This window comes from Triturus cristatus, chromosome 4_2, assembly GCF_964204655.1.
Source record: "Triturus cristatus chromosome 4_2, aTriCri1.1, whole genome shotgun sequence".
NCBI classification, from domain to species: Eukaryota; Metazoa; Chordata; class Amphibia; order Caudata; family Salamandridae; genus Triturus; species Triturus cristatus.
The window spans coordinates 710711656-710730163 of NC_140586.1; the positions used below are offsets into that span (position 1 = coordinate 710711656).

The 18508-nt window shown below is 43.3% G+C and overlaps 1 protein-coding gene across 1 annotated transcript in view; it reads left to right on the forward strand.

The window, feature by feature from the left end:
• GLIS1 (GLIS family zinc finger 1) overlaps nucleotides 1-18508 on the forward strand; it is a 1425682-nt gene that overhangs the window by 1098650 nt on the left and 308524 nt on the right. The window contains exon 5 of the mRNA XM_085602586.1: nucleotides 11966-12076. Coding sequence (XP_085458712.1) covers nucleotides 11966-12076 — 111 coding nt within the window. The remainder of the gene's footprint in view (nucleotides 1-11965; nucleotides 12077-18508) is intronic.

Below are 18508 nucleotides of genomic sequence, written 5' to 3' on the forward strand. Positions count from 1 at the left end.
GATGGAGAGAAAAAGCTTGTTAAATCATCTTCTCTTGGCGGGACTCCGGCGTCCCAGGCGAAGGAAGAAAACAGACACTTTAGACTCTATTTTCATTTATTTTTATTTTGTGTAGTCATGGTATTACAACTTTGATCTCTGTATATTACAGGTCCCTTACGGCTCGTCATTGGTCGACAATTAATACGGTTCTTGCTGACTGTTAATAAATGTGAAAGACATACGTTGCGTTATAACTAGGCCCATATTTTGGGGCATATTATCAAGCCAAGCGATAAAATTATCGCCGCTTTAGCGGCAGAAAAATGTCGCTAAAACGACGATAATCGGCTTGATAATATGCTCTATGGAATTCCAATTGAAGCCCATGTAAGATGTCCTTCACATTTAACATGGGCTTCAATTGGAATTCCATAGAGCATATTATCAAGCCCATTATCGCCGTTTTAGCGGCAGTTTTCTGCCGCTAAAGCGGCGATAATTGTATCGCCTGGCTTGATAATATGCCCCCTAGTCTCCATAACGGCTCTCTCTCAGATACATTGAATTAGTTATATAGCGTCACTCGTACCAGTGTAAGGTGTCTGAGCACTTTGCATCACACAGAGACAATCAATCATACCTGTGTATATGTTACATATGCCAAAGGACTTTGGGGCAGATTTATGAGGCCTATGCGCCTCATTTACGCCGCCGTTGCATCACTTTTGTGACGCAGCGGCGGCGCAAATCCTGCACCATGCTGCGGGGTATTTGCAACGTGACGCAACTGGGAGATGCGTCACGTTGTAAAACCGTGCGCCAGCAGTAGGCGTACCTGTGCAGGGGGGGGCGTTCCGTCACAAGAACGCCTCCTAAAAGTGGCTGAGTGAAATCTACAAGATTTCACTCAGTCACTTTTGAGCCCATGCTGCATCAAAACCCTGCGCCTGCTTGAAGCAGGCGTAAGGATTGATGCAGCATTGTGAAGATAGGTCCCCCCAAAGCATTGCTGAAGCTGCGTCGCGACGCAACTCCAGCAATGCGCCACTTTTTACGGCACAGATGCATCACGCATCTTTGCCGTTTTTGCCCCATGGTGCGCCGCATTGTAAATGCGGCGCATCCATGGTGGCGGAGCTGTGGCGCACACTAATTGGCGCATCCCTGCTGATATGCAGGGATGCGCCAGTTATTATAAATCTGCCCCTAAAAGTGTAGGAATCACATGTCATCCATACTGGTGGGCAGTATAGTTTAAGAGTGCTTGGTGTGGAGAAGCACAAACTCAGAGTCAAAAAAGAAATAGCATAGTTGGGAGTTTTCTTTAATAATAAGAATCTATTTGTAGTCAAATTAACCCTTTTGCAACATTAATCAGTGTTCTAATGTATACTTTTGCAGTGTGCATGCAGTTCTATGATGAAAGTTAATAGCTCACTGTTCCATATTAGAAATTTAAGTTATAAATTGCAAGTAACAAGAGGATGTCTCCTTGAAAAGCAGTAACCTGCTAATCTGTTTATGCACTCTGTAATCTACTTGGTACACCTTCTTTGCAGCAGGCATATTAACCCTCTGCACTAACTTCACATAAACCAACCTCAACTATACAAAACTATGATCTCTCTCCAGGAAGAACATTAATCACAGGAGTTATCTTGACATTTATGTGAGACCTGGTAATTGCCGAGGAAAGGAACGCTGCAGCATGTGCTTTAAAAAAATAATTAATTTGCAAACACAGCGCCCCCAGAAAGACAGCACCCTGTGCAGTGGCACTGGTCGCACCGCCCTAGAGCTGGCCCTGCTAGATTTATGAAAGGTTTGCGCAAGGTGACGTAAGGGCAACACAAGTTTTAAGTGAGATTTAATTTGCCATTACACCTGGAGTAACACAACGCAAGTCGCTGCTTTGCGTTGCTCTGCCCTGGGAAGGCGTTCCATGAGTGGAGCATGAGTGTTCCTCTGCAGCCACCCACGGATTATGTGCATTCCCAGATTTGCTACCAGTAGTGAACCTAGGAATGCGCCAATAAGGTACTCCTTCCCAGGGCAGGCGGAATAAGAACAAATAACGTTATTTCTGCAGCCCACACAGAAAGAGGAAAATGCCTCTAGAGATTGTTTTTGTGAAGGAAGGTGTCCCCTTCTGCACACAAGCGATCCTGCCTGAAATGCAGGCACCCTTGCACCATGGAGCAAGGTGCTTGTGTTGGCGCTAGACTGCACAGCATGGGTCAGAGCAGGGAGATACCAGGAATGAGCCATTTCTTAGTAGATTTGGCACATTCCTGCCCTCTCCATGTGATACAGTGCAGTGCAGCAAGCTGTCTTGCTGCATTATACTGTTTCACATCTTTGCAAATCTGGACCTGTATCTCTAAATTTGTCGTGAAAACTTTGAGAATCTTTCATTTGTTCACAATATTACAGTAACACTGAGGCATATGTCTGAAATCTGAGCATACGGGCACTGAAATATGATGTTTTCAGAGGCTCCAAAACATGGCAGGCTTTTCTCAGAATCAGTTCTTAATCTACATCCTGAGGGTTTTTGCTCTGAGGGGTCAAGATTTGCAACATTATGGAATTCTCAAAACTTGTCCAGGTTACTTGAACTACAAGCATCTTCAACCGTTACCACCACCTCCTGAAAAAACACCAAGAAGATCGCCCTAGCCACCTGCATCAAGGACAGCTTCAACACCAGCAAGTAACTGCTCAACATAGTCAAGGAGTTCACCAACCCATCTGCTACCAAAAACACCATCACACCTTCTCAAACCCTCTGCGAACATCAACATCCTCTCGCCATCCGACACCCACCCACACCAGTTCACCTCGTGGAACTCACTGAGAAGGAAACGGCAACCATCATGAGATCCATCCACTCCAGTTCTCCAGCAGACCCCTGCCCCCTTTCACACCGTCAACCTCAGCAATCAACCCATCAGCAAAGAACTCACCTAGGTCTTCAACTCCTCATTCACCACCACCCACCTCCCCCAAAAATGAAAACATTCCGACATAAAGCTGTTGCTAAAGAAACCACCTGCAGACCCAGATGAACTCAGGAACTACTGACCCATCTTCCTGCTCCCCTTCCCAGCCAAGGTCATCGAGAAAGCTATCAATAATACAGCTAACCAGACATCTGCAGACCACAACCCTCCGTGCCCTCCCAAACAGGCTTCAGAGCAAACCACAGCACCGAGACCACTCTAATTGCAGCCATAGACGACATCAGAATACTGCTAGACCATGGAGAAATCCCTCATCCCCCTGACCTCTCAGCAGCCTTCAACACCATATCCCACCACACTCTGATCAACAGACTCCACCCGATCGAAATCCAAGGAGCAGCCCTCAAGTGGATCGCTTCCTATCACACAGGAAGGGCGCAGAAGATTATCATCCCTCCCTACTTCTTGGTTCCTAAGAACATCACCAGCAGTGTACCTCAAGGCTCATCCCTCAGCCTAACCCTCTTCAACGTATACATGACACCCCTGTCCAACATCGTGAGGAGCCATGGGCTCAACATCATCTCCTACGGTGACTGCACCCAGCTCATCCTCTCCCTGACAAACGACCCACCGACCATCAAAGACATGTTTCAAAGATGCATGAAGGATGTGGCCATCTGGATGAACAACAACTGTCTCAAACTCAATTCAGACAAGACAGAGGTTTGAATCTGCAGAAAAGGCAAGTGCACCTAATGGAACAACGAAGGGTGGCCATCTGAGCTGGGCCCTACCCCCAAACCCACCGAGCACGCCCGCAACCTCAGTATCATCCTTAAGAGTCAGCTATCCATGAGGAAGCAGGTCAGCGCTGTCTCCTTCGCCTGCTTCCTCAACCTCTGAATGCTCAGGAAGGTTTTCAGATGGCTCCCGCCCAACTCCAGGTGATCTGTCATGCAAGCTCTTGTCACTAGCAGACTCAACTACGGCAACTCCCTCTACGTAGGGATGACTGCCCAACTCTTGAGGGAACTCCAGACATCCAGAACACAGCAGCCAGACTCCTCCTTGACCTTCCTAGACAGATGCACATCAACCCTCACCTCAGAAACTCCATTGGCTACCAGTCGTGAAGAGATGCCAGTTCAAGCTGCTCACCCATACTTACAAGGGACTACACAACGAATGACCAGTGTACCTCAGCAAACAAGTGACTTTCCACCAACCTACAGGGAACTCCGTTCCAGACCCTCTCCCTAGCAGCTAGCCAGCGCATCAAAGAGCAGCACCACCACTCCAACAGTTCAGGAAGGACCTCGAGACCTGGTTGTTCAACCAATAGGACAATAAAGAAGAAAGAGAGCTTCACTCACTGTGTATATATATATATGTATGTAGTTTTATGAAAGAATTAAAAAAATGTAGATGAATTGAATTAAGATTACGATAATTAAATTATGTAATCTTGTGTCCTTGGTATGTGACTGTTTTTGTTGAAAAAAAGGTACATGAACGAACGACAGGACTTTGTACTGTTAATAAGGGAATATACAGTCCCCTATGGAAATAGAGAGACCTCTATTTATATCTTTTCATCCCTGCCACCTTTTCTTCTTTATTGTCATATTGTTCTTTACCCAGGTATAGGAGGGTAATTTGGGTAAAACCCCTATCTTTTGTATATAGTTCAACCAATAGGAAGAGACAGTGTGATCCCGTAGCGGGACGCCCACAGCGCCTTGAGACCCTGATGGGTGAAGCAGCCCCGCTATACAAATCCTGATTGATTGATTGACTTAAAAAAGCCTCACCCTGTTGCAGTATATTCCTGGATAAGTATTGAGGACGCTTTTCTCACATGTGAGAAAAAAAGAGTATGCTTACATGCACTCCCTGATCTTTTTCCTTTTTCCTTAACGGGGACGATATTTATCCTCATCGAGAAATCCCTACTTCTACGCACCCACTAATTTAGGGGGGTATTTCCTTTCATCACATGAAAGAGAATTACTATTTGACTCCTGACAAGGACTCTCTGGTCATCCAAGAGCTTGGAGAGGAGTTTGTGAATACCCACTACGGTGTAAGTTTGCAGGTGCTCACAAACCTCAAGGACATTCCTTGCCTGGGATACCAGCTCCGTTCCACAGGAAATGTACTCATACAAGAACCTCTCTTTAAGTACATCTTTTTGCAAGTGGGAAAATGACTTTTAAAATTTGCCCATGTTGGTTTGCACTCATAAAATAAGCTAGTTCCTCACATTAATGAAACTTTTTGCACCAATAACATTGTCAATCTTGTCCAATATGCAGACCGTGTCGGCGTGATTATAGTCTGAGTTGGCAACAGCGACATTAGCATTAAACCTGAGAAAAAGTGGTTTAAGATGTTCCTTAGGATCTATAGGGAGTTGTTACCAGTGATTGATTTATTGTCCACTAGGTGGGTCCAGGGTGAGTGGATCCGGTGAATCATCTTGAAGAAAGCCAGGTTTTGTAGTGGTTTCTGAAAGCATCTATGGTGTCACATTCCAGCGTTAACAGCAGACAAGGCAATTTTAAAAAAAAGAGAACGATATGTGTGTTTATATTGTGAGTGTGGTGCCGAGCTGTCAATGTGTGTAGATGCCTCTTTGTGTGACATTGTTTTTCAGGGATATGGGTCTTCTGATATGTATTGACCTGCTGCTCAGAGCATTCTACCTAATTCTGGTTGCATTTAGGAACTTTGGATTCCAAGGATGGCTATTGGTTTCAGTTGGTATTTTCTTATTAATTTAACTAGTAAAGGTGTCCATGTATTGTTGTTTTGTTCATACTGACTACAGTGTGCTGACACTTGGCACTGTACAAAATATACACACCAGGAAAACTGAAAAATACACGAGGGTCTGAAAATGTGCGTCTCGTCTATGCTCGTAAGAGTCTCAGTGAGCTAGGCATTTATAGCTAGCATCTGTGCAGGAGCTGCAGATCTCAAATTCCAATATTGACTTCGTCAACTCAGCCTTTCATCCTTCCAGTATCCGTAACTTGAGTATAATTATTTGAGCACCAGCAGCCCCTGGTATTTACATTGCTTACAAATAACAAAATACGGTATGCATTGTTGAAAAACGGTGACAGAAAACAATGCCCAAATTCGGTTTATAATATGACTGCACTAAGGGACCCGCCTGCCCAAAAAACCTAACACACATTGACATTAAGGATTTCTTTCCCTGCTTTGTCCTAAATGTACTTTACTGAATCAATAATGTCATAATCGCTCCCTGGCGCTGTGGACGGTGATCAATGGAGAAGTTTGAATTTTTCCAAGATGGCAATTCATCTCACTGGAATAAAAGCACCAGCACAAATCTCTGAGAACATTTATCAGATATTTAATATGTCTCGAAATGGCTATGATGCATCTAAATGTTTATGCACATTCCCTTTACATTAACTGAATTTCACATTCTAAGCAGCTAAATAGTTGTGGTTATTCATCATTTAGGATGCTAAACATATTCAAGGCACTGTCAAAATGAATAAGCATGGGAATAATGCAAATATTTCAAAAACACTTTACATGACACTTTTACCTAATTATACACACAAACCTGCATGTGCACATCGCACAAAATGAACAGTTTTACAGCAATAGAGACAAGTGAAGTAATAGCACCCTAAAAGCATCCTTGAAAGAGTTAGAACAAGAGAAAAAGGAAATTGCTAAATAGTTATAATGCTTCTCAATAGATTTTAATAATAAGATTCCTCATGAAATGATGATTTACTATTCACGTACTGCTGAAAACTAATGAATCTAATGATCAGGCCTAACAGTTCTATTGCCTTTCATTGCAATTGCATTATGAATAGATTGTGGTGCAATTAGGCAATAAAATTAGTTAGGAAATTAAAACTTACAGATGTGATAGTAGAGACTCTAATAATTACAAAAATTTGGAAACTATTTTTGTAAACTGTTTTTTTAAGAATAGCGTCCTTGTATGGATGTTGAATATTTGTGGCAGTCGGCCATAGCTAATGCTAATCAATTTCATGTAATAATACATTGGTGAAACTTTTATTATTTTTCTCTTATTACGAAATGAGGACTCAATGAATTATATTTGATTCCAATTAAGTTTAATTAATTTAAAGCTGATGTATGCATTTTAAGCTTTAAACGAGTTCTGTCTTGAGCTGCAATTTTACCTTAGCAAGCATAATACTTCATTGGCATTTCTACAAATGTTCCATTATTTGTTCTGTGTATATTTCATCTTGCATACAAAGGACATTCCATTGAAGGCCACTGTGAGATTGCGCAGTTGGAAAATCAACTCTAATCCAATGCCATAGCCTGTTACATTGTATATTTCCGACTGTCGACAAACCTGTGATGCCCATTAAGTCAAATTGTTCACATGAAGTGCTTGGGAAAGAATGCAGGAGTAACTAAAATGTATTTGGTGACTACATATGTAAACTAATCATGCGATGGACAGACTAGTGGAGTGACACCAGGTCATTAAGGTGTCATAAAGACTATAAAATAAGTAAGCTCAGAGGAGGGTCGACGCCATACCTTTTTTCCTCTTTGACAACGCAATGCTATTTTTGTTTCGGTGGAACACAACTCAACATGCTTTTGATTTTATTCTTTAATCGCAATGCCATACATTTTCCCTATCTTGGACTGCCTTTTTGCTGAGCTGCTGCCTTATGCAGTAGACCTGGAATTTTTCTTTGCCAAACTAATTGATTTTTGCTTTATATTTCCTTTTTGCCATGCTCATGGACTCGCCATTATGATGCTGTTAAAGAGAATCAAATTATCCTTCTGCCTTTCATGGTGGTAGGAATCTGTAACCTCTTATCTGATGTTTTCTTTAAACCATACTCTTTGGATTTGAACCTCCGATGAAATGTGTAGTCCTGTACTACATGTTTTATTATTCTTGCCTGAAATGATTAAGAAATTGCTTATCTGTATACATTTAGGAACGTTAATAAAATAACTAAACTATCTAAATTGCCTGAGTCTAGTATTGTGTCCGTATGTTCTTTATTTGAAACTGTGCTAAATTTCTTCATTCATCTAAATGCGTTGTAGGGAAAATCAGCTAATCTTTTCAGAATATCGAGTTCTACTTCTTTTTTTTGTGTTGCAGTAGCAGAGCTTCTAGTGTGTATCATTCTAGTTAGACTTAATTTCTTTAGGAGGTTAGGTCTCCCCATTGCAATACTTTATTTTTACAATATGGTCTTAAGAGAAGTGTATTTGAACCTTATTTCAAACTTGTGAGTTAGTCACCAATTAATGGTCCACATTGGGTGGCTAACATTGTGTTTTGGACATCATAATTCCCACCCCTCCTGCCAGCAGAGAAAGATCCATCAGAGGACCATTCACCTCTGTGGAAAGGGTAATGCTGTAATCCGTCTAGCTGTAGGGGACCCAGTACAGTCAGAGGCACAAATAAGTAAGTAGTGATTTGAAAGTTCAATCTAAAAATATTTATACCGCTTATGCTGGATCAGTGCATCCAAATGTTTATGCACCCTCCCTTTGCATAACAGCTACACATTTGAGGTAGTTCATCATTTGGGATGCTTAAGTATTTCAGGTGCTGTGAAAACAAATAAGCATAAGGAAATTGCCTCGCTCATATTTTCCAAATGCAATCACTCCTGCAATAACACTGTTGCATTTGGTTAGAAAATAGGAATGTGTTGTGCTTTCATATTTCTGATTTATTACATAACCATTTGAAGTATTACATAAAAACTGAATCCACCTCTGAATTTAATTACTTGACTCTGGCATAGTATAATGGGAGTTGGCGATTAGACAAATGAGTGCAATTTATTCACAAGTTGTTGTAGGAAACGCTGTGTCATTCCCAAAAGAACAATATCAAAACTCTCTGCCTGTTTTTGTAAATATCTGCTTTTAACACCATTTTTTCCTTTTTAACTATTTCTTTTTCCTTGTGCTTTCATTTCTCTATTGCTTTCCATCTGAGATAGGCATATTCTGCAGAAAGGTACAGTAATGATTGTAAGCTGCTCTTGACCTGCCTTGAAATGTGCCTAAGTTTCTTTTCAGCTTTTGTCTTTGACCCTGGTTACCGTTTCATCTTCATCCACTTTGTCCCTGGTTACCGTCTCCTCTCCTCATCCTCCGCGTTGTCCCTGGTTATCATCTACTCATCATGCACTTTGTCCCTGGTTACCATGTTGTCGTAATCCCCTTTGTCAATGGTTATCATCTCCTCATCACCCACTTTGTTCCTGGTTACGGTCTCCTTATAATCCACGTTGTCCCTGGTTACCATCTCTTCATCACCCACTTTGTCCTTGGTTACTGTCTCTTCATCATAAGCTTTCCTGTCAAAGACTTTATAGTAACCGAGGTGAGTTCCTATACCACAACGACAGGCACCTGTTCCTTAACATTCATTCCTTTTAAATAAACCTCTCCCCCCTCATGGGAGGCCACATAAAAAGCAGCCTTACCCAGAACACCACCTACATTTTGTTAGTTTTCAGCCAGAACTTCATAGAGTTCATGACTCCTGGTCAGGCATTTTTCCGTCCCTGTGCTCTTTGAATAGCTCAAAGATGCTATATTTGGGGCATCTGACTAGTGTCTGTGAGATCATTGCGCTGCACCATTACTGAATTTATCTAGGGTCGGTATTTGTCACCCTTTGAGTCTAGTGACCAACCCTTGAGGTGTTCAAAGAATCTTGTGGTCCGGGATTCATAGATACAGTTGCTTCTAGGCTGAGGTGTGGCATTGGCAAATGTTGCACACCCACAAGTGGTCTGCTCTTTGTGGTGCCCACTTTATGAACTGTTTGGGAAGGTGCCTTGAAAGGTTTTTCTTTTAAAGATGTTGTCAATGTAAGGGTATCCCTTGCTAGACTCCAGGGAAGGTGTGGCTTTCAGAGTTCAGAGATTTCCTCCCTTCAGACATTTACTAATAGTTTGGCCTTTGGTCTTTGGCATTTGAACTAGGATTTGCTCCTAACGTGGCTTCTATTTCATTGAAGATCTGCAAATTGTAACCTAGCCATATTTTTGTAGGGCTGCTACCCCAAGCAGTCCATTTGCCACACTATGTGATCCGCGGTGCAGGAATACGGGCAGGTCTGATATTGCATTTGGCAAATGTACCCTGAACAAGAACATCTTGACACTTTCTATCTCCACCCTAAGTAGCTGGATTTAGATAATTATTGCTTTGGCTTAGGATGTTTTGCATGATGTAGAACTGCCTATAGGAATTCAGGGCTGGTCCAGCAGGGCTGTCATTGCTTCTTCAGCAGCGAATAAATGACTTTGCTTATGCTATTTAAAGCACAGCTACCTCAGCCAAACTTCCTATTTCAACATTCACAATAGGTTGAATTTTAAAGCTATGTGAGGTATGGCTTTTTGGTAGGTGGTTCTTTCTTTGTTTTTGATTTTTTGTGTTACTGTTTCTGGTGTCCTTGAAGTTCCGGAATTTCCTTCTGTGGTGTGCTATAGGTACTATGTCTGAAGTTGGAACACGCCACTTGGTGATATACTCGAGTAATGTATGCACTGAGATGAGAAAGGAAATGGAAAGGTAAAGTCTTCCTCCATTTACTATTCCCACTATCTCTTTCTAGAGCGTCTATGAGAAGCATAGGCGGTTAACATAGGCAGTGTTCTGAGTAAGACTGCCATTTGTGGGGCTGTTGTGCAATGTAGGATTTACATTGCGCAAAAGGAGTACGGAGAGAGTTTAATAGAACGAGGCAGTAGTCTACCTGTCAAGGGGAGTGAATTTACAACTGATTAATGTGATTAATGGGACGCAAATAATGAATGTGATAACTGTAAGTTTTCAAAGTAATTGTAAACTTGTATTCCTTTGTTAATGCAAATTGGGTGCATGTATGTTATGCCATAATGATGGTGAAGATAATCACTAGCTGACATGTTTCAGCCCTTCCCAAGGAATTAATATTACGGGGCATCTACACATAAGTCCTGACGAAAGCACCAGGGCTAAAACATGTTGACTTAGAGTGGGACAATATATCACTCTTGACTCAACACCAGTATAATATGTGTGTTAACCATACCACAGCACCGTATTAAAAGGATACCTCCGTGACCTATTTTTATCTATATTACAGGAAACCCTGTTAGGTTAAATATCAAAAGGCTCCCTGGAATACGGTAGAGCCCATCCTCTTTATAGGGGCAACGATGAGACCAAATTAGACACCAATAGAGTGTGTGAGCTTCCGAAGAAAAACAACAGACGGTCACTGGTATCAGAATTGTTACTGAGTCAATGACTGAGATAATACCAGTGTAGAGTGCCCTTATCGTGGTCCTATCTTGGTCAGTAAGATTGGAGGGTGTGAGCTTCAGATTTTCCAACAACCAGGCTGGCATTTAATGTTAAATATAAATTATAGGATAAGCCAGGGCATGAGAGGGGCCTAAGGGGCACTGGAAAGGGAGAGGAATGCAGATTGCTAGAAGTAACAAGAGAAAACACAATGTTTTGTAAAATAGCCTATACTTTGAGGACATTCAAAACAGAGAGGGAGAGCGTGTGTGTGCGTTTTTGTCTCTGTGTATGTAAACATCCCTATTGAAATCCGACCTACATCTCACAATACCCGACTGAAAGCACCTGTACCCAATTATTTATTAGAAAATACATTTATTAGGTCAGGCATAACCTCCCAAACGCCCCCCTGAAGCCACGCCCCTGGCCCTTATTGTTGCAGCTGCATGAATTGCAATGCTCACATGTAGGCTGAGATGCAGGCCCGCACGGCAGGCTCCGGTCTACATCTATTCTCTTGCTAGGATTGTGCCTTGCAAGTTAATATATACAACTGGGGACTACACATTATGTTAAATGTTGGCCAAAAAGTAAGTGCTCTTAGTATTTCTCATTTACACAACTCCTGCTGAACCCTGGGACTCTTGCGCAAAGTCTTCAACCCTGTTCTTTTCACACGCTTGCAGAAACCGTATGCCTGCCAGATTCCCGGATGTTCCAAGCGCTACACCGACCCAAGCTCTCTGCGGAAACACGTCAAGGCCCATTCTGCCAAAGAACAACAGGTGCGTAAGAAGGTAAGGCATCCATCAACCATGTGTCAGTCTCCAGTGAAATCCGAGAGGACGTCTCATCAATATGCTTAATTTAATTGTTAATTGTTTTGGAGTCTATATTCAGTATTTCAGAGTACTGTTGCTAGGAGACCACAGCAGCTGGCCCAAAGAATGCACTTGTTTATGTAAAGTTACTAGGTGCTGTCTTACAAGTGCAATACATTGTTTCACAGAAATTCTATTTTACATCTTCTTCTCATGACTGCACTTTTCTATGTATTTGATACTTGACCAAATCGTGTAACAGATTCACAAAAATAGATGAAGTGGCAAGCCTTGATCAAAATTGTGTCCGAATCCGGAATATCTAGAAAAACAAGCTTCGCCAAATCCAATTGGTCTAATTTATAACTGGTGTGCGAAATTGCCATTTTGTTTGCGAAATCACACGGAATTATGCGAAATGGAAATCAGTCATTTAGGAAGGTATATAACCTAACGCAAGGATGCATTTCCGGCTAAAAAAGCTCAAAAAAGCGAAACAATACCTGCTCTCGTTCTGTTGTCGCTGTGCTTTGGTGTACATTTTTATTGTGAATTGCATGTTCGTGGTACACGCATAATTACGCAAAGTGGCATAATGCCGTAATTTCAGGAATTTTGCAGAACAAGTTTGACAAAAATTCCTGGAAATACGTGGTTTAAATTCTGCCCATAACTCAAAGTGCCTCTTCATTGGTTGGTTAGTTTGTCTGTGTGTACAATATTGTATACAAGATGGGCAGTTGGGTAAATGCAATAATGAGTAGATAAGTAGATGAATGGATTTCAGAGTGGAAAGCTGAGTGACTGAGTGCACTTACATTATGTGACTGGGTGAACCAACTCACCAGACCTATTGGCTTTGGAAATAACTGTTTGATAATGATGTACGGGCGCTACTGCTTGAGAACCAGCAGAATAGCCAAGTTTTCTGGCTCATGTGAGACTTAAAGTCTAGTAGAAGAGTATTGCACAGCCTCATGGACAAGTTGCAAAAAGCTCTTTCTTCTCAAGCTGCCTGGTAGATTTGAATAACTGCTACCAGAAAGGCCTCAGCAGATGGTATTTGAGTATAGGAGTCTAGGGATTATAACTGATTCCAGATTGAATTAAAGCTGGGCCCTAATTGCGATTCCTATATGTACGCATTCGGGAAATTGTGAGAAAATACGTTGTTGCTTGAGGGGGGTGAAAACTCAAGCAACAGCCACAATCCTTGTCAGGATGAACAACAAAAAGTCACTAAATTAACCTGTGCTTAACCCTATGGTAGTATGGCACAAAAGAAGTCAGGCTTAACTTAGAGGCAATGTGTAAAGTATTTTTGCAGCAATTAAACAGTAATCAAGTGAAAACACAACACAGGAAAAAATGCTACACCAGTTTAGAAAAATAGAGTACATTTAAATAAAAAAATGTGTCCCTAAAATGCCAAAAAATCCAATCAGTAGAAAGGGAGCTATGATTGTTTTTAGTTTAAAAGGAAAAATAGTGGTAAAAGATCAAAGCACCAACTGCGGGCATCTAGTCGCACGAGACTGGGGTAAATTAGAAAGTCATGGTCGACCATGATGGATTCAGTTTGGATGCACAATGTTGATTGAGCCCGGTGTCCGCTTACCTTTGAGCTCAAAAGAAATTTTGAAGAAAAATGTCTGAGAAGGTAAAGTTCAGTGCCGCAAGGCAGCCAGCGGTGTCCAAGTAGGCGGCATTGTTGTCCGGGAGCCGCTAGATGACATTGTGGTGAAGATTTCTGCAATCTGAAAGTATATTTTATGGAAGTCAAAAAAGCTGCAGGCTGTAGCTGACCAGGGCTCCACTATTCTGGATACCAACATAGCAGGAGCAGCCTCAAAAGCAGGCTGACCGCCGATGCGCCCTGGATGGATCGGCGAGCAGGCGGGTCCCAGTCTTCTCTTAGTCCTCAGAGCAGTTTTTGGCAGAAAGTTTTTTAAGTCCTAAATTTTGAATTTGGCCTACCTGGGCAACTTTAGCACCATTTCCAAGGGTCCACTTGGAGGGTTAGGACTCACACATCCATGGCCCAGGTGTGGGTTCAAGATGGTCGGAGCCTTTTCTGCCCTTGAGGCTCTGATTAGGAGGCCAGCCAACTAGTCCTTAGAGTCACTCTGGAAGTCTTGGGTTTATGCAGAAAAACAGGTCTTAATTAGCAGGGCAGTCCTCTGAGGGCACAAAGGCTGGCTACTGGGAGTAGGACAGTCCTTTTGGTGTAGGAGGGCAGTCTCTAAAGTACACAGATGGTCACAGGCAGCAGGGCATTTCTCTCAGAGTCCTTCTACAGATCCAGAAATGAAGAGTGGGTCTGAGGGTCCTGCATTTATATCTGGTTTCAACTTTGAAGGGAAGAAAAATTCTGCAGATTTCCACCCACATAATTATCTGTAATTTCCTGCCTCCCCTTGGTCCCAATCTGTCTGCAGTCACAAAAGGCTAGTGTGAAGTTCTTTGTGTGTGAGCTGAAGAAGTGTCTTTGAAGTGTAAGTGGGGCTGTGCACAGATCCGCCCCAATCCTCCTTGAATAGCCCTTCCTGCCAACACCTAGTCCCTTTATTGTGTCGCTGTATAAATACTTAACAGCCAACTTCCAACTAAACCTAGTCATCTGAACCAGAGAACATGCCGCTGGAACCAAATGGCTAGGACAAGAAAATGCCCACTTTTTAAAAGTGGCATTTTCAAAGTTGTACCTTAAAATCCAAACTTTACGATTAAAGAGGATATTAAATTACAATTCCTTAGACAGCAGTCATGACATTTTTATCTGTTTCCAAACAAAAGTTATCACTTAATAAATGTAATAAAGTAACCCAATGTTATCCTATACGAGAGATAGGCCTCCCACTAGTGAGAAAAGAATTTATGAGTTTTACACTACAAGGAAGTGTAAAACTTAAAAGTGCATGTTCCACTTTTTCAATATAACACACCCTGCCCTTTGGGATCTACCTTAGGGGTGCCTTCGGCATGTAAAAGGCAGTTTTAGATGTGGCAAGGGGTTTATTTTATCTAATCGAATTTGGAGTTTAAAACTACTCACAGGCTGCCGTTGCAGGCCTGGGACATGATTTAAGGTCTACTTCAGTGGATGGTACAGTTAGTGCTGCAGGCCAGCCAGTAGCATTTAGTTTACTGGCCTTTGTGTATATTGTATACCACTTTACTAGGGACTTATAAGTAAAATAAATATGCAAATCAGGTGTGGTAAAAATTGGGTTTCTGGTTGGCTCGGGTATGGACCTAAGCCAGGCAGAACCCACCACTCTAGTCAGGGCAAGGGAGTTACACACTGAAGATAACCCCTGCTCACTCCCTTGGTAGCTTGGCAGAGCAGTCAGGCTTATCCCAGAGGCAATGTGTAAAGCGTTTGTGCAACACACTCACACAGCAATGAAAACCCTAGGCACACCACAAAAGAGACTCCACACAAGATTTGATAAAAATATCCTTTGTATTATTTATAAAACACATTAGATCACAATCACATTTAGCACTGTGCCACTAGGCACTTGTCATGACGTCACAGGGATTGCGTAAATCGCTTGGCCAATCAGCCCTCTGTCATAAACATTACAGAAATCACAAATCACTTTGTATCAGATGAGGCCACAGGCCCATAAGTTACCCGAAAATGCGGAAGATCACTTTAGGCAGCAATCCCACAGGTCACTGTGCCACTAGGCACGCACCCCAAACAGAATTGGGGCTTCGACCGCTACAATTCTGTGCGTAAAGCACTCCACCGCGTAGGCAGTACTTTTCAGGAATGTGGGCCCCTGGCATCAGGAAATGGGGACTGCAGGGCCCCCTGCACTCCTGTTAGGGCCAATCCAGGTAATTTCCAAAAACAAAGATGCCCCCTTTGGTGGAGAGACCTCACGAAGTCCCCCCCATCTGCAACTGCAACAAAGTGCAGCTGCCCACTGGGATATTTGAATCCCCATAGAAATATCCCCACGGTACCTCAATTCCTCGCGGGCCTAGGAGAGCTCACGGTAAGACCAGCGCCGGTTCCCCTCAAGAACCAAACAAAAGCTCCTTGGGCTGCCGTCGACTGTGATACGCGGGATCTGTGAGGGTTTCTACCTCTTGGCTGCTCCCCTCTCGCCTTAGTGGCTGCCGTCTTATCGGACAGCTCTGTTGTAGGCCTCATGCCTCCTTCTGCCCCTCCCCTGGGGACTCTTCTGGGCGGGGCCAGCAGCTTCCGATGATGTCGCGCCCTTGCTGGATTCGGGGAAGGTACTGGGCAACCGGTGCAGATGCTGCAGGTTGCCTGGCGATTGCCGAACGAGGTGAGGCGTTGATTCTCCCCGATCCCGGGCCCAAGGCCATGAGTGGGGAAGCATCCCAGACAGACTGCTCCCTCCGGACGGCCCGCACAGAGAGCTCCTCCTGAGCTCTCAGTCAGTAAACCCACAGTGCTGTGTCAGACCCAGACACACAGCGCCCTTTCCACAGAAGAGAGTGTGGTGCTGCCCATGTTGTTATTTTTAATTGGTATTTGTATAGCGTGTAGTCACCAACGGTCCCTTAGTGCTTAAGAGAGTATAGCTAAACCCTACCAGCCATTACTCGTCAGGGCACCTATCTGGTCAGAGCACATCTTGTCCCCAAGCCTGTCTGAACAAAAGTGTCTTGCAGGGCGAAAAGCGCTCCTCTCCAAGCCAGCCCCGCCTCAGCCCACTCTTTGGACAGAGGAATAAGAAAGTGCTCACCAGCGCTACAATCTCCACAGCACAGGGGCAGAGAATAGTGCACAGGCAGGCCAGCACGCAAGGCCCCTTAGCATAGGGCAGTACCTTCAGCCACCCAGCAGGCAGCAGCTTAGTCCCAAACGTCGGTTCCTCCTGGCACACAGCAGTCCACGCTGTGTCTTACTCTCTCCAAGTTCACCAAACACAGCCCCAGTACTTATAGACCAACTGCATTTGTTCTCCCCTAGCACAGGGCTCTGAGCCCAGTCCAAACCAGTTCTCGGGGCACTTTAAAATACATTTACAAGTGCACAACACAGTGTAAGCCTTAGCGCCAGACACACCACAGGGGGCAGAGCCATCATTGTGGAAGGCAGGCACAGCTCTATTCAGGTGCAGGGGCAACTACTCCCACCACTCCAAATGCAGACCAGGCCTATTCAGCATAGCGCTGAGTCACCCAGGCATGGCAGGACACACCTCACCCCCCCCCCCCCCCCAGGGACTCGCTGGAGTGAATGTACATCCCCTCTCTCCTGTCAGTCGGAACTAGACGGTCAATACACATCCAGGCAGGCACAAAGACACATAGCACAGAGAAATGCACACTTCTAAAAGTGACATTTCTAAATTAGTAATAATAAATTTGCTTTCACCAATAAGCAGGATTTATCACTACTATTCCAAACATACCAAAGATGGTTATGCTGCCCCTCTCATGTCAGGAATTACCACTGAAGCACATTTAAGGGAATCCCTAATACATCCCTATGAGAGGGTAGCCTCACAGCAGTGAGAAACCAAATAGGCTGTCACTACCAGAACATTCCACACAGTTGAGGTACATGTCCTATTTTATACCTACACATTTTACGTACACCGCACCCTGCACATAGGGCTAGCTAGGGCCTACTTTAGGCGTGACTGATATGTAGTAAAAGGGGAGTTGCAGATGTGGCAACCAATTTATGTGCCATGTCACAGCGGCAGTAAACTGCACGCGCAGGCCCTGCAGTTGCAGAGGCCTGAGACAGGTTTGAAAGGCTACTTTGGTTGGTGGCGCAAGCAGCGCTGCAAGTCCATCAGTAGCATTTAACTTACTGACTCTGGGTATATGGGATACCACTGTACAAGGGACGTATAGGTAAATTAAATATGCTAAACAGATGTAGACCAATCTTACCAAGTTTGCAATAGAGAGCACATGCACTTTAGCACTGATCAGCAGTGATAAATTGCCCAAAGTCATAAAACCACCAACAACAGGTCAGAAAAAACACAGGAGGAAGGCAAAAAAATTCTGGGATGACCCTGCAGAAAGGGCCGAGTCCAACAAGGTGTAAGCCAATTTTACCATTTTTTAGGGAGTGACTGCAAGCACTTTAGCACTGGTTAGCAGTGGTAAAGTGTGCAGAGTCCTAAGGCAAACAAAAACGAAATCAGTAAAACAGGAGGAGAGAAGGCAAAAAGATTTGGGGGAAAACCACTCTAAGGCAGACAGGTCTAACATAAATGTATTGAATTGCTAGTGCTTATCAAGAGATATATTTTGTCCCAGATTGCATCTTCCACTGAAAAAACCTGCAACAAACATCGTAACAGAAAAAGATACTCCCCTAACATATGTTGCATTGTGTCCATAGGAATATTGCCAAAGCAATAATTTATGTTTACCGTTGGTAAGAACTTGCTCAGTCGT